A 25,746-nucleotide genomic window follows, 5' to 3' on the forward strand; every position below is an offset into this window, starting at 1 on the left:
ATTGGCCCACCACAGCAGCCAATGAGATGGCAGCTACGAGGAGCCGCTCCTGAGGCGGAGAGGAGGGCGGCGCCCGGAGAAGAAGAGCTGCTGCTCTCTCTGCCAGGGGCGGGTCGCCAGGCCGCGGTCGGTGGCCTTGTGCAGCCTGGGACAGGGCAAGTGGACGAGCGGAGCGACCCGAGGCGATTGGCGGTACCCGGGGTTGGTCCCGGCTGCGGGTGGCCGGCAGTGCGACCCTCCCCTCTGCTTTAGCACGAGCACGGTTGTCCTGCTGCCGCCTCCCTGTCCCCTAGGCAACGACGCCTGGCACGAGGCGGGGCGGGGCGGGGCGGAGCCAACCGGTTTCTAGGAGAAACCGTGAGCTCCTTGGTCCTCTAAGCTAGGCCATGCTCTTTCCTCCGTGGTCTACCTTTCTTTCAACCCGGCCACCGCTTTGTGCACCTAAAGGTCGATCAGTCTTGGGTGCCCCACTACCAGAGCCCCTGCTATGGGACATCCGCTGGTGGGGTATACCAAAAGCGTCCCACCCTGCGGCTCTCAGTACAGGACCGCCACGCTCTGTGCTTGCCTACAAAATTCAGAGGCTTAAAGACCCCACTCACTCCCTGCTGCCGCCCTGATTCGGCACCGCTAGCTGATCAGCCTGGTCCGCTAGGCCTTCCCCCCACAATTCTAAAGTCCCTTTGTCCACTGAGGGCCGAGGAAATTTTTTTTAGGGTGAGATACAAAGGGTGGCGTTGAGCCAACGACTCATTTGAGTATGACTAGCAAAATCTTCTGGATAATGGATCTTAAACCCCTAACTTTTAAAGATTTATTTTATTTTTAATTATATGTATGTGTGTGAAGGTTGGGATGTGTACTCGAATGCGGATACCAGTGGACACCAGAGACATAGGATCTCCCAAGGGTTGAAGTTACAAGTAGTTGTGATTTGGTGAACCGAATTCCGGTCCTCTCCAAGAGCTGAAGAGGACCCTCTTAACTGCTGGGTTGTCTCTCCAATCCCTAAACCCCTTTCTCAGTGCTGGGGATTGGATTCATGTCCTGTCCATTATATATGCCTGCAAATGGCTCTACACCAAAGAGACTCATCCCCAGACCTTAACTGTGATTCAACCTCTCTGCTACTTATCAACCTCTCCATATCCTCTGTAGGACATACATACATACATATGCATGTGTCTGTCTGTCTGAAATATGGTTTCTATTGCTGTGAAGAGACACCATGACCACAGCAACTCTTATAAAGGAAAACATTTAATTGGAGTGACTTACAGTTTCAGAGGTTTAGTCCATTGTCATCATGGCGGGAAATGGTGACATGCAGGCAGATATGGTGCTGGAGAAGGAGCTGAGAATTCTACATCTGAGAGATCCACAGGCAACAGGAAGTGCACTCTCACTGGGTGTAGCTTGAGCATAGGAGACCTCAAAGCCCAATCCCCCAGTGACATACTTACTCTCAACAAGGTCACCACCTACTCCAGCAAAGTCACACCTCCTAATAGTGCCACTCACCCTATAGGGACCATTTTCTTTCAAACCACCACAAATATATATATATATTTACATAAATGATATATAATATATATGTCCATGTCATGTATATCTACATATCATTTTATCAGTATATGCACCTCTGCTTTCACACACACCTATCAGTAAGCATCACATACCTACGTGTACAAACACTGTGTGCTCCTGTGCACTCATCACTGCACACACCCACACATACAGCCCTGTTACCCGGTAACATTAGCTTGCAGAACCAAAAACTGGTGGAAAATGGAAATCTGCAGGTGTGTTTTCAACATGATCAGGGCTTTGGAAAGGCTGCCCATGCTAGTTTGCCCTTGGACACCTAGATGCTGCCGCCTCACCCCGTGTGCTCCACAGGGCTCCTCTGATGATGATATATAATGAGATGATTGTTTGAGCCTGGGTCCCCATGACATCCAAAGACAAAGACGTGGTGTCCTGGCCAGTTTCTCCCTGGGATGCCATCCTTGAGGCTGCCAAAGACCAGCTGCCATCTCTGGATTCAGACTCCTCCCTGGTGAGCAAGAGCTTCTTCCCGGATATCAGCTGTCCAGCCGGGGCAAGGACAGCTTTAGGCACTCCTCTCTACAGACCCCTCTGATCTAGAGGGTTTATTTTACTCATCAATTCCTGAGTTTATTTCTGGGTACCTACATCCTTTAGGATTCTTTCTGGGTTTTCCAGAACTCTTGAGTATAGGTATTGGTGTTCAGTATCCTCCCTTGCAGTGGTCCTGACCCCCCAGGTGGGCTCAACACCAAAGTTCAGGTCTTTGCAACTTGTTGCTCTCAACTCTTGGGTCAGGTCAGGGCCAGTGCCAACCTCTGAGTAATAACCTTTTCAGGACACAATGATATGGTCCTGGAGAGATTCTGCTACTTGAAGTGGTTTGGGGTCACTGACAGTACCAGTAGTCATTTATACAGGTGGTCCACTGGTTAGAGACTTGGCACTCAGGTTGGCATAGAGTGAAGAACCAGGGTTCTGAAGCAAGACAGCTGATTGTGCCCAACCTGGGCATTTGCAAAGTTGAACTGAGCTAAAACTTGGGCATTATCCAGTGCATGGTGTGGCAAAAGAAGTAGAAGATGACAATACCTCGGTGCCCTAGTGCTGCCATTGCTTTGTGAAGAAGTCCCTGTAAGGTGGCAGGCCAGGGTCAGCCTCTCTCCTCTCTGGTTAGAGAGAGCTAACCAAAGCCCTTGTGTTAAATGATAAGTCAGTATGAAAGTGAGCTGGCCTCCCCTTTAGCTACCCCTTCACTACCAGTACTCACTGCCAGCATTAATGCAAGATCTTGAGCCTGTGAAAAGGGAAGTGTAATGATATTTCATTTGTGTCTTAATAAATAAAACTTGCCTGAAGATCAGAGTATAAAACAGCCCCGCCGGTCAGCCTTACAGACCAGGCAGTGGTAACACACACCTTTAATCCCAGTAGCCACACTAGTTGCCATAGAAACCGGGCTGTGCGTGCCTTTAATCCTAGCCCTAGAGAGGATTATAAAACAGGAGGAGACAGCACTCAGACAGTCTCATTCTGAGATTCCTGAAGGCAGGATCAACATTTAGGCAGGATCACCATTTTGGACTGAGGTTGAGGTAAAAGCCAGTGACTGGCTATTTTGCTTTTTGGACCTTAAGATTGAACCCCAATTTCTTTCTCTGAGATTTTATTAATCATGCATCCGGGAAGCTCACATCTCACCAATATGAGGTGGGTGCTGCTGAGCCTCTTTTGGGGTTGGGCTGCAGAAAGCAACACAGGACATGGCCCTTTGCAGAGAACTGATCTTCCAGATGCTCCTGGGGTGGTTGGGTAAAGCATGGCTGCCTTCTCCTCTGAACCCACCCTTGTCTGTCTGCAGTCTGACTGTGAGGAAGAAGAACCCTTCATCTTTCAGCGAAACCAGCCTGTCCTGATTCCAGACCTGGCTGAGGAGCTGGCTGAAGATCCTCTTGAGTCTGGGATCTGGATTGCTGTAGGAAGGAGTTCTTCACCTGAGGTCTGTGGGACATAGGCTTGGGGGACCTGCTAAGTACCCTGGAGGAGTCATGGGTTTGGTGATTGCAAATCTCGCAAGGATTCCACCAACAGTGTAGGTCTAAATGCTTAAAACCACTGGTTTTTGCCTCTTCCCCCCCAAGGGAACACTTGGGTGTTCAACACATAAGCATGGCCGCTCCCAACACTGTAAGTACATTGGGGTTTCTATTTGATTTTTGCTGCCTGCTGCCCTTTTTGTTTTCTTCCAAGACACTCTGTACTGTCTGGCCATTGTCACAGCTGCCTGTCTCAAATCAAATATCTCTCCCTAACCAAACTAATTCATAGCTACTCAAGCTTGCTGAATGTACAATGACTAAGTGCTCCAGCAGGAAGCCTAAGGGAGGTGTCTGAGTGTCGTTACAGTAGTGCTCAATGCTGGCTACTCTAGTAGGAAATCAGGGGAGGAGTGGGAACCAGCACAGGCTTGGGCTTGCAGTCTGTGGAACTGCCCATACTTCCCTCCCTCCCTCCCCTCTCTTGGCCCTGCGAGAGACCAAGGCCTCTACCTAAACTCAATGATTACTCCAGATATGATGGTATAAGCATGTAATCTGAGCTACATGGAAGGTGAGGCAAGAGCATCAAAAGTTCAAGACAGAGGCTGGAGAGGAAGACTCAGTAATTAAGAGAGCTTGTTGCTCTTACAGAAGACCCAGGTTTGGTTTCCAGCACCTGCATGGTAGCTCACAACCAACTATATCTCTGTTTCCAGCCCCACTTTTGGCCTCTGTGGACTCCTGCACACACATGGTGCACATAATCATGCATACATACTTATAAAATCATAAATAAACCAAAACTCCATCAGTGGCTTGATAATGTGAATGAATTGCTATCCCAATAGATCCCCATCTGCAGCTTTTATCCTTAGCTACCCAAGCCTGTCAGACCTCTTAACTCTTCTGATGTGGCTGTGACTGACATACTTTCCAGTGAAAACACTGGCAGGCCAAACATCTCTACAGGCCAGACTGAGCTCCAGGAGCCCCTCAGCTCTGGATAACTGCCCTCTGCTCAGTTCTTCCTAGCATCATTGAGGCAAACTGGGTGTGCTGAAGAAGACCACCTGACCTACCCACCTCCACCAAAACACTCATAGACGCTAATATAAAATAGCACCCCTCATCCTCCCCAGGAAAATCTAAAAGACAACTAGGACTCTGGTCAGTTTAGGTGACATGATTTTCATGAACTGATTTCTTCTTTTCTGTAAGGACAACCAACTCTTGGGAGAGGGGCAATGGGCTGGAATCGTTTGGGAAATAGTGGCAACGTCCATGACATGACAAGTTGTTGAACTAAAAGGGCTCAAAATGGAGCCCATGAGGTGCCTTGATGGGCAAAGGCACTTGCTGCTCAGCCTGACACTCTGAGTTCCATGCCCAGGGCCCACATAGTGGATGGAAAGAACTGATTCTTGGCTACCCTCTGACCTCCACCATATCATGTATACCCTGTGTGTGTGCCTGCGTGTGTGCGCGTGTTTGTAAAGTATGTCTTTGCGGGTACTCACCAATGATGGCTTTTTTTCTCTAGCCACTTCTGGTTCCTGGGAGATTAGCCATAGAACCTAGAAGTGGACAGATGGTAAGACAGAAGGACTTGGCCCCTCAGGAAAGAAGAAGCCCTGGCTGGTCTTGCCAGAGCTGTGTCGAGATCAGCCCTATTCTTCTGGAGGTGGAGGAGGACCCACCCTGGCTGGAAGGCAACCTTAGAAGCCTGTCTAGCCACAAAGGATCCCAGAGTCCCCCATGGACTTCCCAGGGAGAAGAAGCCACTTTTCCTTTGGAAGGAGAGCTGAAGACAGAGCCCTCTGATACTGACGAGTGCAGAACACTCCGCAGGGAGAGGAGGAGGATGATAGAGAAGGATATCCTTCAGAAAGTGACCCAGGCTTCCAAGAACGCAGCCTGTGGTGACCACGGCCAGGCTGCAGACTCAGGACCCTGGCTAGAAGTATCCTCGGAGCAGTCTCGGGAAGGGTGTCCAGTGCTCTCACTCCAGGTGGGTGTGTCCACTGCCTGGCCTGCCTTCAGGCCAGACCCCCGCAACATGGCCACAGCCCTGCCATACTGTTGAAGCTGGGACCAGCTGTCCTCTAAGACCTTAGGCCCAAATCTCAGGTCCACTGGCCAGCAAGTATGTGGAAAGGCTGGCACGGAACTCACCCTCAGTGAGAACTAGTGATAATGACTACACTCACTACGATGGATGACTCATGATACTCTGCTGGCTGCAGCTGTTGTAAAGTGAGGGTTCCTACTGCAGAACCTTGCTGCAGCCTTGTAATCACGAGCTTTATCATTTCAGCAACTTGAAGGCTGGGATTTGGATTACATCCTTCAGAGTCTGCCAGGGCGAAAAGACAGCCAGGGTGACAATGCTCCCAGAACTGCGTGGTGGTTAGCTGACCGCTGCCAAAACCAAGGTCTGACCTTCACCACAGAAGTCCGAGTGAATCCCCATAAGTATCTCCTTCCAAGCCACTCAGTGGCGGGGGTAGGGAATGGGCAAGGCTCTCACCCCTTACTGTCCTCAGCACACTCACTGCCCAGTCTTACAAAAGACTTCTTTCATAATACATACAGCTGCTGCTCAGCCAGGCATGTTCAGGCCTTCAAATTTACCTGCCCTGTGGTCCACCCTTTTTCTTCCTCCAGCTTCCTTCGTTTTCCTCTTCCTCTTCTGCAGGAAAGCAGAACCTGTCTCTTGCTCCCTTTCAGGCAGCTAAAACACTTATTCATCCCTCATTCTATTTGAAAGCATTGTACTCTCACTGTGCTCATGGCCTTGCTATGAACAGCTTTGTTTGTTTTTTTAAAATATTTATTTATTTATTATGTATACAATATTCTGTCTGTGTGTATGCCTGCTGGCCAGAAGAGGGCACCAGACCTCATTACAGATGGTTGTGAGCCACCATGTGGTTGCTGGGAATTGAACTCAGGACCTTTGGAAGAGCAGGCAATGCTCTTAACCTCTGAGCCACCTCTCCAGCCCCGCTTTGTTTGTTTTTTGAGACAGGAGCAGGTTTTCTCTGTATAGCCCTGGCTGTCCTGGAACTCTCTCTATAGCCTGGACTGGTCTCAAAGTCAGAGATCCACCTGCCTCTACCTCCTGAGTGCTAGGATTAAAGGCATGTGTCACCTCCGCCCGATTTATGAGCAGCTCTGTAAAAGGCTCCACACATTCTCTCCACTCATGCAGGCCCCAAGCGCAGGTGGATGCACATCTGAGCTGGGGAGCAAGGACAGGGCCTGGGTGTCCATGTCCAGTGCCAGACCAGAGACTCCACTAGACTGACAGCCACTGGGATGTTTGAAGCAAGGTTTTTTAAGTTTATTTTTTTCTTCTATATAATTGTTTTGCCTGTAGGCATGTATATACTACCACATGGTCATCTGTGCATGCCCCAGGAAAGGGCAGCAGATCCCCTGAAACTGGAATTACAGTTGTGAGCCACTGTGTGGGTGCTGGGAATTGAACCCAGGTCCTCTGCAAGAGCAGCAAGTGCTCTTAATCACTAATCTAGCTCTCTCTAGCCCTACCTCTGTTTTGTTTTTGAGATGGGGTCTTACTGTTTAGCCCTGGTTGACCTGGAACTTGGAACATGATATGTTGGCCAGATATGTTGAACTTGTATCTGCCTGTGTCTGCCTCCTGAGTGCTGATATTAAAGGTGTGCATCACCTTGACTTTTGTTTTGAGACAAGGTCTTACATCGTAGTCTGTACTGGCCTGGAACTCTTGGCAATTCTCCTGCTTCAAACTTCAAAGTGATGCCACTAATGAGCATGTGACAGCATTTCTGCTTCAGCAGAGCTTCCGGGTGTGGTAGAGTGGGTCCTCTGCAAGGTTGGCAGAAATGTATCATGAGTACCTCTCTGGAGGGTGCTACGGCAGGACCTAGTCTCTTTTTTAAATGCTCATGGCTCTTGGATGAAGCTGTTCCTTTTTGTTTAGTTTTATTTTGTTGAGACATGTAGTCCAAGGTGGCTCAAAACTCTTTATGTAGCTGAAACTGGCCTTGAACTCCTGATCTTTCTTCTACCTTCCAAGTGGTGAGATTTCCACTTCCACTGGAGAATCTATTCTATTTGGGAAATCTCTTGTTTAAACACATACCCCAGGATGTTCTGCTGTGCACTGTAAGACAACAAAAACTTGCCTGGTGGTGGTGGCACATGTCTGTATCCCAACACTCGGGAGGCAGAGGTAAGTGGATCTCTGTGAGTTCAAGGCCAGCTTGGTCTACAGAGTGAGTTCCAGGGCAGTCAAGGGTACACAGTAAAACCCTGTCTCAAGAAAAAAAAAGAACCTTTGAAAACTTGGAAACAGCTCCTATTCAATAGGGGTTCTGCTTTAGCTAAAAATCAAGCTCATCAGAGAGTGCACTCAGCTCAGTGAATAAAGTCTATTCATAGAAAGGTGTAAAGAGATGAATGCGGTTGCTGGGTTGTAGTTCAGTGACAGAATGCTTGATAGCAGGCGCACGCGCGCGCGCGCGCGCGCGCACACACACACACACACACACACACACACTTCTGTATAGGCCTGTTTGCTACTTTTTGGAAAGTACAAACATCTATGTCACAAGGCTCAAGTGTAGCAGCCTCTCTTGATGTGACAATCCCCTGACTTTGCCAAGAGGAGCTGAAGCCTCAGAGAGATCTGAGGTGGGGGCACATTTCAGACCTGAGCTAAGCAACCTCCTCTCCTGGCTACCCCCAGGGCACACCACTGGACTCTCTCAGGACATACTGCTGGAGCAGCTGGCCCTCCTGTGTGCCACTCAGTCCAGAGTCTGCAATCCTACCCAGAAGGTATCTGCTGACAACCCCCAAGGCACTGAAGAACCGGAAGCCAGAAGCAGGTGGGACTCCCACCAGCCACACCCACAGCCATTGCTTTAGAACCAGCCTGCCTCTAGGCAGTATCATTTGGGCCTACCGGTGGGGCACTTGGCGCGTACTTTCTCTTTGAATAAGGACTCATTTAGGCAAATGCTCCAATATCTTTATTTTTACTGATGGGGAAACTAAGGTTCAGATTGCCATGCCTCTCCCAGGTCATCAGTGGCGGAGCTGTGTATTGAGCCCCAAAGCTGTCTCATTCCCTAACACAATAGGTACTTTCTCTTAGCACTGACATGACTTCCCTGGAAATAGCAGAATTATCACATTACCCTGCTCCTCTGACCAGATTGATTAGTCTAGCTTTGAACCCAGCCAGGCCAATGGGAACCTTTCCCTGGACTTTTGTAGTTTGGCTTGGGTAGGAAGATGGAAGGGCTGTGGGCAGCCACCTGTCCTGGACAAGCAGGGAAGCAAACTGGGACAGAGTGAAGCTGGAGATGGGGTCACCTGAGGCACAACATTCTGCCTTTCCCAGACTGCTTCTTTTACCGTTTTCAGGAGTCTGGGGACTTTTTCCCCTGAAGTTGTCATGGGTTCTGCCTGGCTAGCCAAAGGGACAGAGCCTGTGCTTTCCAGTGTGGAAGCCACCAGCTCCACACAACTCCCAAGCACTGGAAATGTGGCTAATGGGATGAAAACGGTTTCATTTTATGTATCTATTTGAGTGAATTAGCTTGTGCTAAGTGGTTCCCAACGGAGTGGAACAGACTGAGGGTTTATTTATCATATGAGGACTGAACTCAGAGCCACACACATGCTAGGCACATGTTCTGCCACTGTGTGGCATCCCAAGTCATCTTTTTACTTTTTTTTTTTTTTTTTTTTTTTTTTGGTTTTTTCGAGACAGGGTTTCTCTGTGGCTTTGGAGCCTGTCCTGGAACTAGCTCTTGTAGTCCAGGCTGGTCTCGAACTCACAGAGATCCGCCTGCCTCTGCCTCCCGAGTGCTGGGATTAAAGGCGTGCGCCACCACCGCCCGGCTTTACTTTTTGTCTTTAAAGTCTTGCTAAGAGTCTGGAGAGATGCCTCAGTGGTTAGGAGCATTGGTTGTTCTTCCAGAGGACACAGGTTTGATTGCCAGCACTCACACAGTGATTCACAACTGTCTGCAACTCCGGTTCCAGGGGATCGGATGCCCTCTCTGGCCTCCATGAACACCAGTCATACCAGTAGATAAACATGCACGCAGGCAAAACACTCATACACAAAAAGTACATGTATAAAGTCTTGCTAAAGGCTGGCCTTGAACTTTCTATCCTGCCTCAGCCTCCTGAACACTTCAACAGGCCTGCCCACCAGCTGAGGCTGATACACAGCATATCAGACTTGCCCAGTTCTGTGGGGGTAGTGGTGGCTTTACAGAACCAGATGGGTTCCAAGTGCCCACCAGCACACCACAGAAACACACCTTCAGTAGCTGCTGTGAGCACAGTGATTAGACCCTGCCTCAGCAGGTGGCAGGAATCACATAGAAGGGCCACCTTACCCCTCCCATTGCAGAAGTGCTTTAGCAGAGCCTGGCTTCAAACTGAGCCAGCGCAGAAGCTGGCAGAGAGTAGGAGGCTGAAGACAGAGCCCTCCCACCATCTTCATTGACCCTGTCGTCAGACGGAGCCATCCGAACCACAAGAGCACCAGTCCCAGGAGAGGTACAGAATATGCTAAGAACTGTGCCTGCAGGAGGGAAGGAGGGACAAAAGGCAAAGCTCATCTGGGTTGAGCACATTGTACCTTCCCTTCAGAAATGGCAGGAAGCCCAGTGGCCCCTAGCTTTGGCTGGCTGTCACTCTTGGATTCCCAGGGAGGTCCTTAGGTGAGAGGCAGGCCCTGGCAAGGTGGCTGAGGCACATCCTGAGAACCCATTTCTTCTACTTCCAGCTCTGAACATAGCTCCTCTGACAGTGAAGAGGAAGGCATGGAGACAGCAGGCCCAGGACAGGGGGTATCCTCCTGGGAATGGACGGTAACCATAGTCTATCCCTCTCCATTGGGAAGCTCCTCCCTGTGCCCTGGGCTCCCTAGACATGTGGGGTCAGCATCTGGTGTGATGGGAGTGGGTATTGTGCTTTATAACCCGGCATAGGGGAAGCCTGTGTGGGCCCGGCCTACTATACCTAGGCATCATGAGTGACATCAAGCTTCCAACTCCAGGGCAGCTTAGGTCCCAGCCTCTGAAAACAGTTCCCCAGCTTGATCTTGCTCCTGGTGCTGGTAAAGAAAAAGTGGAGGGCAGCTGTTAGCCAGATGTGAAAAGAGCTGGTAGATTAAAGAGCAGTGTCCAGCCAGGGCGGTGTTGGCCACACGCCTTTAACCCCAGGGCTTGGGAGGCAGAGGCAGGCAGATCCTTGAGTATGACACGAATTCCAGGACAGCCAGAACTGTTAACACAGAGAGATTCCTGTCTCGAAAAACAAAACAAAAAAGAGCAGTGTCCTGTCAGAGACATGCCCGAGGCCCCAGCTGTGACCATAGGATGAATGAGAAATGGGAGTCATAGCTGCCTACAGCACTGGGAATGTCAGAGCTCAGGTGTAGAATGGGAAATCCCAGGAAGATGGGGGTGGGAAGTGTTGGGAGGTTTTCCCCTGCCAGAGCCTATGGTACAGCAGCACCCCAGGAGAGCTGCAGCTACACAAAGTCTTGACTTTTCCTTTGCATCTCCCCATAGAACTCTCTTTTCTCCTCCCACAACACCCTTGGGCAAGGCCTTGTTCATTCAAGGAAAGGGAGTCAAGGCCGGGATGCCCCTTTGCCCTGCTTTGAGGCGCTAGTTGGCTCACTGCCAGGCACCAGGCCTAGGCACTCTTATGAAGGCTGCAGCTCCAGGCAGCAGACCTGGGCCCTTCAGCTCATCACCTCATCCCTTCAGGACCTGAGGCCTTCCTTTGAATATGGGAGAAAACGCTCCTACTCACAGGACTCCAACATGGGAAATGCTGTCGATGGCTGCTACGGGGTGGCCCAGGATTTGGATGTTAAAAATATTCCCTCTGTGGAGATGGGAAATTAGCCATACGTCTGCGGACGATGTCTGTCAATAGTTCTTGTTTTTCCCTTCAAGACAAGAGTCTCACTCAGTAGCTAGTCTGGCCTCAGACTCATGACAGTCCCAGTCTCACTGTGTCAGCCCACATGCTTTCCCAGACCTTTCCCTCTGTCGGATTTAGCCTTCCTAAGAACGTTGTTCTGTTGCTTCTCCTATTGGGTGGGGAGTCTCTGTGTTCGTGCAGTGCTTCTGGCAAAGGCTCGATGCCTGGCTTAGTTGGGGGCTAATGCTGCCAACCATGACCAAAGCAGTGAGGGCAGGGAACTCACGCAGAACTGATGTAGAGGCCATGAAAGTGGGCTGCTTACTGGCTTGTTCCTCACAGCTTGCTCAGACTGCTTTCTTACAAACCCTAGGACCACCAGTCCAGGGATGGCACCACCTGCAATGGGCTGGGCCCTCCCCCATCAGTCACTAAGAAAATGACCCCCAGTGTTGACTGAGTTTTCTGTCCTGCCCGGTTCCCATAGTCATTAGGTCCCAAAGAAATCACACAGAGGTCTACATTAATTATAAACTGATTGGCCTAGTATCTCAGGCTTTTTATTAACTCTTATAATTTATTTTAGCCCATAATTATAGTCTGTGTTAGCCACGTGGCTTGTTGAGGCACCTTTTTCAGCAAGGCATCCTCTGCATCTGGGTCACGACTGCAGACTGAAACTTCTCTCTTCCCAGAATTCTCCTTGCCCCACCTCTACTTCCTGCCTGCCTACTGGCCAATCAGCATTTATTTAAAATACAAGTGACAGGGTACAGACCTTTGTCCCATAGCTCCCCAGCTAGATTTTAGCGAGGCATTTTCTTCATTGCAGTTCCGTCCTTTCAGGTGACTCTAGCTTGTGTCAAGTTGACAAACTAGCCAGGACAGTGCCCATTGCTAAGGGAAAGATCCACGGGGATTGTCATCTCACATGCTTCCTAACCAAATTGCAGAGGCTGCCAGACAGCAAGAAGCCAGCCCTTGCCTTGGAATGGGAGCTGAAACTACATAAGGCTCTCCTCCTTTCTCAGTGTTGGGAGGTTTGGCCTTCAGACACCAGGCGTTAGGTTGGTTTTCCTGTGTCACAGGGACTGTACTGGGAAGAGCCAGCTTCTCCAACAGCTAAGAGCATTTCGGAAGGGGGCTGGTCCATCCCACCTGTCTACCAGTGACCGTCATGGAGGCCAGAAGACCCAGGCCCCAGAAGATACAGCTGAATCACAAACTGGAAGGAAGAAACACATAAAACTCTGGGCTGAGAAGCAGAATGCCCTGGATCTAGGGGGCCCTCTTGGGACACAGCCAGCCAGAAAGGTGCTGCTACCTGCTATGGGCCAGCTACACTCAACTCAGGTAAATGGACCTAGAAAAGAATGTAAGGGGGTGGCAGATTTCTATCTACAACAGCCCCCTCCATGGTCCCTCTACAGTCTGCCTGTTTTTAATGGACATGGGCCCTCGGGGCTGAGACGGCTCACTCTGGACCCTACCCAGCCAGTTAGCCGTATTTAAACTTTTTGTTTGTGGTGGTGTGGGAAGCTGTATCCCAGGCGCCCCTCATGCCATAAGTAAGCAAATTACTCTAGCACTGGGCTTACATCTCCAGTTCCCTATTTAAAACGCATTTATAGTTTCCATAAAGTAAATAGTCCCTCCTCGTGTGTTCCTGGGATCTCTTGTATTTCATGTACCTAAGTTAACACACCCATGTCCACACTCATGCGATTTAATGTACTTTTTGGAAAAAAAAAAAACAAGGAAACAACTGTGAAATTTTTGCTTTCTTTGTCTTTTTACCCAAGGGACACAAAAAGCAGCACACATAGGCTCCAGGTCATCCCGGTTTGAAGGTGACGACTGATCTTCGCTAGTCTGGATGTAACACCGTACCTACCAGGAGTTCCAACACCAGGAGTCACACTGTGTGAAATGCAGTGGTACCCACTCTCCCTCCTTGGTACTCAATGAAAGCTGTGTGACCAGCTGAGGCCTGGACCCCAGAGGGGACACCTGTGCTTCCTCCACCTGGTTACTTTGCAAAACTTGTCTCCCCTCCACCTCTCCACTCCACCCCAGGCTCCATCTTTAGGGTCTGTTCTACCTGCGTTCTCAGCCCCTTTGATTTTCTGCCCCCTCATCTCCCCAGAGTCTTCCCCTGCCTCCTCCCTCCATGGAAGAACAGAGAAACCACTACCAAGGCAGGGTTTCGGTGGCAGAGGAGGATCTTTGACATCTGACAAATGTTTTAGCACTCATTGTGGTGTGGGGGCATTACCACTGCCAGCTGTCCTGCTGCTAGGCAAGGATCTCAGTGCCAAGTCCTGAGCCACATGTCAGGTCCTGTGACAGGATCACAAACAGACCACTGTTGTCACTGGCTGCAGCACGCCCAGAATCCTGAACGAAAACCCTGTCTGATACAGTCACAGGGACTGCTATTAATCCCAACCTCAAGACATATTCTTTAGATGCCACATGCAAGACAGACATCCACCAAGGCCACAGGCAGCCTCCCTGTAAGGGAGCCAGGCTGCCCTGCCCAAGTGCAGAGGTCCCTTGCTTGAACTCCAGGGCAGCACGGCTCCACCCCCTGCCCAGCAGCTTCCACTTAAGCCATTTAGCTGTCAAGAGCAAAAGTGCCTCATTGTTCCTAAACGTTCTTTCTCCCAACCCCACCCCACTAATGGTAGAAAACCTGTTGAGAATGCCTCATGTGATAGGAAATAAATTCTGCTGCAATTTCAACTGTGCCTGTCAGTCACTGGCTTTAAGGGAAGGCAGGAGGGTGGTAGTGGGCAAGCAGACCTGGGTCCAAAGCTAGATCTACCACCTGGGTGACGTCATCATGTCTCAGAAGATCATGCAGACCAGAGGGGCTGAGAAGACAAGTACAAAAGGACTCTAAGGTGGGGGTCTTGGGGGGGTTATAAAACTGACGGTCCCCCTATAGACCGGTGAAGTGCCATCATGGTACACACCTAGCACCCGAAACCCTCTCAGGTTTCCTCATCAAGAATGACAAGGCCACGAGGGTTAAAGACAGGACCCCAAACAGGAAGGGCCCCAGTAGGTGGAGGGGTCTCCATATGAGAAGCCCAAAAATGCCATGCCTGTCGACTGTTTCCCTGTGGCATCAGCAGAGTACAGGGACCTAGGGTGGGGCTGCACAGCCTTGCTAGCGTTATGGCCTGGGGCCGGGGGGCCTCTGCTGTTTCCATGTGCCCCCTGAGTGATCTTGAGGGTTCAGGAGATAAATGCCATACCAAAGCTCCATTCTCCAGAGAACAGGTAGAGCTCATGGGTTCAGGACAAGTACTAGAGTTTATTATGTGAGTGAAGAAAGACCAAATGACAGCCCTGGGTCCTGAGAGATGGCGAAAACACAAGCGTGGGCCAGACACCCTGGGGCTGGGGAGCGGGCTCAGCAGGGAAAGGCACTGGCCGCTGAGTCCGGTAGCCTGTGTTTGCTGCCTGAGACACACAGGTGGATGGAGACAACCAACCAGCTGTCCTCTGAGCTCACATACACACGGTGGAACACACCTCCTGCACATGCCCACACATAAATGGTTTTTAAATAAGATTTATGTATATGGATGCTTTGTCTGCACATAGATCGATCTGCACATCAGAAAACATCATCTGATCCCATGAGCCATGTCCCAGATAATGACATTAAGACTTCTTCTTTTAATTTTTATTTTTTAAAGATTTATTTATTTATTATGTATACAACATTCTGCCTTCATGTATGCCTGCATGCCAGAAGAGGGTGCCAGATTTCATTACAGATGGTTGTGAGCTACCATGTGGTTGCTGGGAATTGAACTCAGGTCCTCTGGAAGAACAGTCAATGCTCTTAATCACTGAGCCATCTCTCCAACTTGAAGAGTTCTTATTAATTACAAAACGCTCGGCCTATAGCTTAGACTTGTTTTTATAGCTTAGACTTATTCCTAACAAGCTCTTAAAACTTACTTAACCCATTTATTTTAACCTACATTCTGTGGCGTGGCTCATACTTCATCTCTCCTACTGCCAATGTTGCTTCCTTTGCATCTGGCTGGTGACCCTGCCATTTTTTCCCCCAGAGTCCTCTCTGTCTCTAGAAGTCCTGCCTGACTTCTTTCCACCTAGCTATGGGCCATTCAGATCTTTATTAAACCAATTATAAGGTGCCTTGGCAAAGACACATCTTCACAGTGTAAACAAATATTCTGCAACAACCATATGGGTGCTGGGAATTGAACTCTGGACCTCTAAAAGAGCAGTCAATGCTCTTAACCACTGAGTCATCTCTCCAGTTTCACTAAATGTGTTGTTTTAAAATTTTATGTCCATTGGTATTTTGCATATATGTATGTGTCTTATGTGTCTGGAACTGGAGTTATACTTGCAAGCTGCCATGTGGGTGCTGGGAATTGAAGTCCCTTTGCAATGTTTTAAAAAATGTATTCATCCATGAGGAACAGACATACCACCTGGATGGAACATCCCAGAATGCCACAGCTTCAAAAGTTGCCTCTTAACTTCAGTAACTACTACCACATGTCTACATCAGCTCTCAGCCATGTGGACTGATCACAGAAGTTTACCTTACAGGCCAACAGGGCTCAGAGAAGAGGGTCAAAGCAACCCAGGCTCCCCGCTCCAAGGACAGGTGCTCAATCCCCAGGCTTCCCAGGAGGCTGAGATCTTGGGAAAGTATTTCTACCCAGGCAACCCCTTTTACAGAGCAGCTCTGAATCTGCAAAGGGGACTCCAAATTCACCTAATTCCTCACTGGCTCCTGAGCAAGTCCCACATTTTCTTTCTGTAATGTCTGGAAGGAGGTGATTCTGGCTGGAGAGTGCTGGTTGGCAGCAGTCATGGGCCAGCTACACGAACCCCATACAATAAGCACCCACAGCTCTTATTGTGCTGTATCGTGCACTGCCAAGGATCCCCCCAAAGTTCATGTCCCCTCAAACCTCAGAACACAACTTAAAAGTTGGGTGTGGTGGCACACACATTTGATCCTAGCACTTGGGAGACAGACGGGTGAACCCCGGAGTTCAAGGCCAGCCTGGTCTACAGAGCAAGTTACAGAACAGAAACCCTGTCTTGGGAAAAACCGAAAAAAAAATTTAAAAAGGGGGAGGGAGCAGGAAAGAGGGAAGTGTCATGGGACTCAATTAAAGGGGCATTAGCAGCCACTTTAAGCTGGAAGTGGGGATGGATTCTCCACCAGGTCCTCCACCCCTTCCAACATCTTGACTCTATGAGAGGTTTCTGTTACAGAGGCCACTAGGCTATGGGGTCTGTAACACAGGAGACACATGCATCCTCCTTCCTACTCTACTCTGTGCCCTGGGTACACTGAAAGTACTTGTGCAATGTCCTCACAGTGGCCACAGGACACAGAGAGTCAGTCCAAAGATATTCTCAGGTCAGATATGCTGCACTGACTCTGGCAGCATCAGAAGTTTTGGCCTGGTGGCTTCTGGAGAAGTTCTAGCTGCGGAGAGCTTCATGAATTGTTCGTGAGGCGCTCGCCTCAGGGCAGCCTGGCCCACACACTGGGGCTGTACTGCAGAATGAATGAGACACATGGGACCGATCATCCCTGCACAGCCATATCAGGTGTATCAAGAGTGGGAAAGATATCACCTTCAGCAGCTGACTCAGCCAACATGAGAACTACCTGCCCATAATGCCTGTCACAGACCGGCTCCGGAGGCCTCAGTTCTAGACCTGACAGGCTGCGAGGACTACATTGCCTACAATACATGGCATAGCTGTTAGCCTTCGATTTACAGGCTAATCTGCAGTATGCACTGTGGATAACATAGTTCAGTTGCTAAGTCACTCACTGAATCTCCAGTTCATCCATTCCTGAGTGTAGGTAGGAAAATTTGTTATTTACTCATTTATTTGGAGACAGGGTCTTTCTGTTTAACTCTGGCTGTTCTGGAACTCATTATGTAGAACAGGCTGGTCTCTAACTCACAATCATACTCCTGCCTCTGCTTCCTCGGGGCTGGGATTAAAGGCATGCGTGTAGATTTTTTTTCTCCAAAGACAGTCTCATGTAACCCAGGTAGGCCTCAAATTGGCTATGTTGTCAATAAAGCCTTGAATTTCTGATCCTCCAGCTTCGACCTCACAAGCGCCAATCTTACCTGCATTCTCTATCACACCTGGTCGGTAGGGTGCTGGGGATCTACCCCGACCTTTGTGTATGCTTGTAGTGAGGAGCTGTGGGCCGGCTTCCCGCCGCCCAGCTCCCAGCCACAGGCTAGCTTTATCCGAAATAATTACACGGAAACTGTATTCTTTTAAACACTGCCTGGCCCATTATTTCAGCCTCTTACTCACATCTTGATTAACCCATATCTAATAATCTGTGTAGCACCACGAAATGGTGCCTTACCGGGAAGTTTCTAGCGTATGTCCATCTTGGGCTGGAGCTTCATTGGGTCTGGTTGTAGAGGCAGGGCAATTGTCTGAGCCATCTACCTCACTTCCTTCTTCCTGTTCTGTCTACTCCACCCACCTATTTTCTAACCTATTAGGCCAAGCAGTTTTCTTTATTAATTAACCAATGAAATCAACAGATTGATAGAAGACCCGCCTCCATCATATGCTAGGTAGGCACTCCACTTACTGAGTTACAGCTCTAATCCCACTTCAAATTTCTTTCCTGAGTCTCTGCTATTTTGGACATCCATTTTTTTAAGTCTTGTACATATCAGTACACTTGAAACTTGTGTCTACATATACAAATGAGCATGTGCACATGAAACTTGTGTTTACATATACAAATGAGCGTGTGCACATGAAGCTTGTGTCTACATATACAAATGAGCATGTGCACATGAAACTTGTGTTTACATATACAAATGAGCATGTGCACATGAAACTTGTGTCTACATATACAATGAGCGTGTGCACATGAAACTTGTGTCTACATATACAAATGAGCGTGTGCACATGAGCATATGAAATGATGTTGACAGGGATGGCATTGGGAATAAAAGACAGCAGACTGAGAGAAGGAAAGGTTGCTGTCAGGAGAGACAATACTAATGAAAAGGTGTTGTGGAATATTTGTTTAACTATGTAAAGATATGTTGCATTTGTTTATTTTGTTTGCCTAAGGTACCTGATTGGTCTAATAAAAAGCTAACATGCCAGTAGCTAGGCAGGAGGTATAGGCGGGACTTCTGGGCAGAGAGAGTGAGTAGGGGGAGGATCTGGGCTTAACAGAGACAGAAGAAGACAGAGGAAATATACGAAAGAAAAAGAGACGCAGGGAGATGACAGGGGCCAGCCAGTCAGTCATGGAGGAGTCAGGAAAGTAGGACATACAGAATGAAATGTTAAAGGCCCTGAGGCAAAACAGATTGAGTAGAAATAGGTTAAATTTAAGTTAAAAGAGCAGTGGAACCAGGCGGTGGTGGCGCACGCCTTTAATCCCAGCACTCGGGAGGCAGAGGCAGGCGGATCTCTGTGAGTTTGAGGCCAGCCTGGTCTACAAGAGCTAGTTCCAGGACAGACTCCAAAGCCATAGAGAAACCTTGTTTAAAAACAAACAAACAAACAAACAAAAAAAGAGCAGTGGGAGAAGCCTAAGCTAGGGCCGAAATTAATAATTAATAATAAATCACCATGTCTCTATTTGGAAAGCTGGTTGGTGGTCTAAAGAAAAACCCAACTACAGAACGGACCCTAACTCACTTCAATCTACTTCAAGGCTTCCTTAGAAAGGAAAGGATGGATGTTGAGACTAAGAGAAAAGAAACAAGCGTTGGGCTTCCCCCGTGGACTCTGCAGAGCCTAGGAGGCTGTGTATACCCGAGGGAAGCATACCTAGGGCCAGTGAGTGTTTCTTTCTCCCAGCAGGCATGTAGATTGTTCTCAACAAGTAGGAAATGCCCCTTTGAGGGTTTCATTTCCAAAAAGTAAAACTTCAGAATAAACTGGGAGCGATGTTACACACCCGTGTTCCAGCTACTCCTGAGGATGAGGCAGGACAGTGGCTGAGCAGCCTGTTTAACATAGAGAACCAGTTGGCAGCAAAGCAAAAGTGGGAAATGGGGCGGGCGGTGGTGGCGCACGCCTTTAATCCCAGCACTTGGGCAGCAGAGGCAGGTGGATCTCTGTGAGTTCGAGGCCAGCCTGGTCTACACAGTGAGTTCCAGGACAGGCTCCAAAGCTACAAAGAAACCCTGTCTTGAAAAAAAACCAGCCAACAAACAAAAAAGTGGGAAACATATGCTAAATCCCTTTGCCACCATCTGCCCAGAGCCAGTGGTCTCTCGGATCTCTCAGGTCAATTCCCAAGACTCAGTGAGTTCGACCCTGACTGCCCCTTCCCAGATCAGCTCAGCCTCGTTCTGCTTCCTTTTCCTGAGCTGGGTGGAAGCCCAGGGTCTATGCACTCAGAAACAGAGGAGGGGACCCGGCTCAATTTTTAAAAATGCTGTGAAGATCACCTACATGAAGACAATATTCCTTCCACATAGACATTTCAAACCAAAACGCTGAAAGGGCAAAGCACCCTGCTAGATGCCTAAGCACATACAGCAAAGTACAGCCCTTTCCCCAGCTATAACCACGCAATTTTCTAAGGCCACTCCATTTACAGGAAAAGATGTCTTCAGTCCCTTGTGCAGCCTTGTGACCCACAGTTTTTCCTTACTAGGTCACAATCCTATTCAAGGCCTATCCACCTCAAGAGCCACTCTATGATTTCATTCCCTCCCCCCTCCCCCCAAAAGGCCTCCTTTAGAATCACTGTGGACAGCACAATTTCAGAAGTTACTGAGACTGTCTATGGTTATTGCTAAGACACTTAAGCATGACTGTACCTTGAGAATCCCACACCCATGCTTGGGTGTGTACTCTCCCTGAGTGCCTATTAACTTCTGTGCTTAAATCTACGTTCAAAAAGTTTTTTATCAAACAGGGTCCCACTATGTAGCCCTGGCATGCCTGGAACTCTATGTGTTGAGCAGGCTGTCCTTGAACTTAGAGATTCCCCGTCTCTGCCTCTTGAGTGCTGGGATTAAAGTTGTGTGCCACCACTGCCCGGCTATAAAGTCTCCTCCTTTTTAAAAAACATTTTTTTTTTTATTTTTTACGTACATTGGTGTTTTGCCTGCATGCCTGTCAGTGTGAGGATACCAGATCCCCTGAAACTAGAGTTACAGATGTGAGTTGTCATGTGGTTCTGGGAATTGAACCAGGGGCCCCTGGAAGAGTTCTTTTAACCACTGAGCCATTCTCCAACCCCGTAAATGCTCTTCTTAATAAACTCTAACCTAGCCAGGCAGTGGTGGTGCACACCTTTAATCTCAGCACTTTGGAGGCAGAGGCAGGAGGATCTCTGTGAATTCGAGGCCAGCCTGGTCTACAAGAGCTAGTTCCAGGACAAGCTCCAAAGCTACAGAGAAACCATGTCTCGGAAAAGAGAGGAGAGAGAGAGAGAGAGAGAGAGAGAGAGAGAGAGAGAGAGAGAGAGAGAGAGAGAGAGAGGGCCTATTTTACAATCCCAGCACTAGTGGGGCAGAGACAGGTGGATGCCTGAGGCTCCATGTCCAGCCTCCCTAGTCTTGACAAGTCCCAGGACAAAGCACAAAACGAAGGTGGATTGCTCCTGAGGAACACCACCAAAGAAACAAACACTGGCTACACACACACACACACACACACACACACACACACACACGTGTCAAGTTCAAGGCCATCAGCTATTGAGACCTCTGTTTCAAAAGAAAATCGATGCTGGGCGGTGGTGGTTTAAGCCTTTAATCCCAGCACTCACTAGGGAGGCAGAGGCAGGTGGGTCTCTACAAGTTCGAGGCCAGCCTGGTCTGCAAAACAGATCAGCCAAAGCTACACAGTGAAACCCTGTCTCGAGCTCCCCTATCCCCCCCCAAAAGAAAATCCATTCGCCTAATTTAGTAAAACTGTAGTTACCTCTACAGGTAAAGAACAGCTACAACACCGAGTTTTAGGCACTCAAGTAGGGACCGGCACTCAAGAAATCCAGAGATTTCTTGACACAGGTTAGTTTAGTTCTCAGTACTAACCCAGGGGTCCAGTCTCCTTCACCCTGCCTTTGAGAATCTGCGGAGTGGCTCACACAGCTGACAGGGTTCCTGGACCTGACCTCAGGCAACAGGTCTGCCCAGGTTCCGCCTCCTCTTCCCTAGGCAACCACAGGTTCTTGGCCTGGATCAGCTCCCAAGCTGTCAGTCTTGCGAGCCGCAAGGGGCTCCGGAAGCGGAAGTGACAGGTTTAGGCTGACCCTGCAACCGGACTACGTTTCCCAGACCACCGCGCACCGATACCTGCTGGATGAGGCTCTGAGAGCTCCTTGGGTTGGGCGGTGCTGCTTTAAGTCTTCTCTGGAGCCTAGACTGAGAGAGTAGTTCTGGATGGTGCGCCGCTATGGACTTTTGCGCACTCTTAGCCTCAGTATCCATATTGATGAACGGAGACGTTCACTCTGAACCGTCTAACTCACAATCATCCGTTGACCTATTTGTTTAGAAGCTGCACACTGAGCCGGGCAGTGGTAATGCACGCCTTTAATCACAACACTCTGGTCTACAGAGTGAGTTCTAGGACAGCCAGGGCTACACAAAGAAATCCTGTCTCGAAAATGAACAAACAGAACTGCACATTGGTCGAGCTGAGTGCCTCATTCCTCTCATGTCAGGAGGAATGCCATCTGCCACCCTGGGTTACATTGTTGGGCCGTCTCAAAACCCAAAATAGCACAAATGCAAGCCGCAGACTGAGTCGGTCTTCTACTTCCAGCTGAAACCTTAGTTTTGGCTCAGCGACTATTAAGTTATTTTTGCTAAGAAACCTCCTGTTCTCCTGTTTGTGCTAATTGCTCAGAATAGCCATGGGTTGTTTATCCTCATGACATTGCTGTGCTTGGACAGACAGACGGTTTCCCACCCTTTATCACATTGGATAGCCTTGGAGGACACTCTTTACACACTTGTGTTCCTCTAGGGAACGCGTGGCAATGTCCTGGTTAACAACAGGGAAGTTAGTACTGACATCCAGCCGGTGAAAGACTGGGATGGTGGTAACGGTAACTGTCCTAGAGAGTGCAGGCTAGCTCCTTTACCGCCAAGACTGATGGGGCAGCGCTGATGCTATGACCAGCAGGGTTGTGTGTAATCCCATTCCTAGAAACGCAACTGCTGAGCCAAAGGGCACGTGTTCTTGAAATACCACGGGCTTTGCCAAGTTGCCGGAAGCTCATCTGAAACTTCACAACCTATTGTTTCATGAGTAATGTCTCAACCTCTGTGTGGCAATATGCTGCCTCTGAGATGGTGGGTATGAGTGATGTGTGCCCACTGAGCCCTGGGGATAGGAGTTCCTTAAGCCTAGAGTCAGCCGAGAACAGGCTTGTGAATTCACTAAGCAGGCAGAGAAACAGCAGCATAGGGTCCATCGTTTGCTGAGCCCTAGCTACGGTGATAGACACAGGGATAAAGCTGGACACTGGGATGAAGCGGAGGGATTTTTGTCCTCTCACAGTGTAGTGGTTTAAAAGAAAATGGCCCTCAAAGGGAATGATGGCACTATTAGGAGGTGTGGCTTGCTGGGGGCAGTGTGTCACTGTTGGGGTGGGCTTCGATGTCACCTATGCTCAAGCTATGCCCAGTGTCATAGTTCACTTTCTGTTGCCTTCTGATCAAGGTGTAGAACTTTCAACTCCTTCTCCAGCACCACGTCTGTCAGCATGCCACCATATCCTGCCATATGATAATGGACCAAACCTCTAAAATGGTGAGCCACCTCAATGTAATGTTTTCTTTCATAGGAGTTGCCAAGGTCATGATGTCTCTTCACATAGAAAACCTGACTAAAACACATAGCTTAGTGCAGGAGACTTACGAGATAATAGGCCATGGATAACGTGCATGGATAACAAGGCCTGAGGACAGTAAGCAGAAATCCTGGGAATGCACTTCTCTTGGCAGAGTGATTACCCAGCATGCACAAAGCCCCGGGTTTGATCCCCAGTACAGAAAACTCAGATTCTCCTGCCTCTGCCTCCAGAGTTCTGGGGTTAAAGGCGTGTGCCACCATGCCCAGTTCAGCTTTTTTTTTTTTTAAAGTTAAAGAGGATGTCCTAGTTAGGGTTTCTATTGTTGAGATGAAACACTGTGATCAAAAGCAGCTTGGGGAGGAAAGGGTTTATTTCACTTACATATCTGGACACAGAGTTGGTGTAGGAGGTCCTTCTGTATTTGTGTTGCTTTCATTGTTTGAATAAAGAAACTGCCTTGGCCTTTTGATAGGGCAGAGCTGAGGTAGGTGGGGAGGACAGAACTGAATGCTGGGGGGAAAAAGACAGACAGAGAGATGCCATAAAGCTACAAGGTCAGACATGCTAAATATTTCCTGGTAACCCACGACCTCATGGTAAACACAGATTAATAAAAATGGGTTAATCAAGATCTGAGAGTTAGCCAATAAGAGGCTAAAGCTAATGGACAAGGCAGTAATTTAATTAATACAATTTCTGTGTGGTTATTTCAGGGGTTAAGATAGCTGGGCGGCAGGACACAGTCTGCCGCTCCTCCTTCTACACAGAGTCCATTGAGGGAAGCCAGGGCAGAAATTTGGTGGCAGGAGCTGATAGAGAGGTCATAGAGGGGTGTTGCTTACTGGCTTGCTCCTCATGGCTTGTTCAGCCTGCTTGCTTTCTTTCTTTCTTTCTCTCTCTCTCTCTCTTTCTTTTTCTTTTCTTTTTGGTTTTTCAAGACAGAGTTTCTCTGTGGTTTTGGAGCCTGTCCTAGAACTAGCTCTTGTAGACCAAGCTGGCCTCGAACTCATGGAGATCTGCCTGTCTCTGCCTCCTGAGTGCTGGAATTAAAGGAATGTGTCACCGCTGCTCAGTTCAGTCTGCTTTTTAATAGAACCCAGGACTATTATCCCAGGGCTTGATTCTCCTGTATTCTCCTCTGTATGCTAGAAATATGTTTTATTGCCATTGGTTAATAAAGAAGCTGCACCTATGGCGGGTCAGAATATAGCTAGGCATGAAAACTAAAAAAAGAAGACAGAGTCAGAGAGATGCCATGTAGCTGCTGAAGGAGAAAGATGCCAGAACATTACCAGTAAGCCAAAGCCTCAAGGCAATACATAGAATAATAGAAATGGGTTAATTTAAGTTGTAAGAGCTAGCTAGGAATATGCCTAAGCCATTGGCCAAGCATTGTTGCAATTAATATAGTTTCTGTGTGATTGCTTGGGTCTGGGAAGCTGGGAAACAAAAGCAGTGATATGGGATTCCCCTCTGTATGCTATGAATGTGTTTTATTATCATTGGTTGATAAAGAAGATGCTTTGGTCTACAGCAGGGAAGAATATAGCAAGGCAGGAAATCCAAGCAATGAAAGAGGAGGAAAGAAGACAGAGTCAGGCAGATGCCATGTAGCTGCTGAAGAAGTATACCAAAATCTTACCAGTAAGTCATAGCCTCGTGGTGATACACAGATTAATAGAGATGGGTTAACTTAAGATATAAGAGATAGCTAGAAATATGCCTAAGCCGTTGAGCAAACAGTGTTGTAATTAATACAGTTTTTGTGTGATTATTCAGGACTGGGTGGTGGCTGGGAAACGAAGTACAGTCTTCCTTTACAAAGCAATCTCTGTTTACATAATGGCACCCACTGTTCAGCAATGTACATCCACATAAAGCCTAAGAAAGAATTATAAAGGGGCTTCTAGACCCACAGAAACGGGAGTCAACTGGAGCTTCTTGGTAGCCACAGCTTTTCAGTTAGGCTCTGCTTGCTGGCCATAAACAAGGCACAGCTTTTTGGGGTTTGTTTGTTTGTTTGTTTTGTTTTGCTTTTTCAAGACAGGGTTTCTCTGTAGCTTTGGAGCCTGTCCTGGAACTAGCTCTTGTAGACCAGGCTGGTCTCGAACTCACAGAGATCCGCCTGACTCTGCCTCCCGAGTGCTGGAATTAAAGGCATGTGCTACCACTGCCGGGCTGAGGTGTGGCTTTTTAAAGAGATGGCACTAATGGCTCTGGCTCTTTCAGGAGTTCCTGCACAAAGCACTTGAATGGGGCTTATGAGCAGAGTGCTACAAGTTGCTTAATGGTGACATAGACCAGCTACATCCCTGGAGCTGGGGAGGTGAGCATGCTTCACAGAGGTGGTGAACATACCTCCACCAT

General features: G+C 48.6%; 1 protein-coding gene across 1 annotated transcript; it reads left to right on the forward strand.

Moving 5' to 3' along the window:
* Positions 1-67: 67 nt before the first annotated feature.
* Positions 68-13,046, forward strand: Dnaaf8 (dynein axonemal assembly factor 8). The gene is given in 10 exon segments (XM_042054909.1): positions 68-182; positions 1,900-2,059; positions 3,410-3,547; positions 5,128-5,595; positions 5,902-6,019; positions 8,323-8,464; positions 10,006-10,028; positions 10,031-10,154; positions 10,384-10,465; positions 12,621-13,046. Coding segments are annotated over 9 exon segments (1,629 nt in total). The 5' UTR covers positions 68-182; positions 1,900-1,951.
* The last annotated feature ends 12,700 nt before the right edge of the window (positions 13,047-25,746 follow it).

Source organism: Arvicola amphibius, chromosome 4 (genome assembly GCF_903992535.2).
Source record: "Arvicola amphibius chromosome 4, mArvAmp1.2, whole genome shotgun sequence".
In the NCBI taxonomy this organism is placed as follows: Eukaryota; Metazoa; Chordata; class Mammalia; order Rodentia; family Cricetidae; genus Arvicola; species Arvicola amphibius.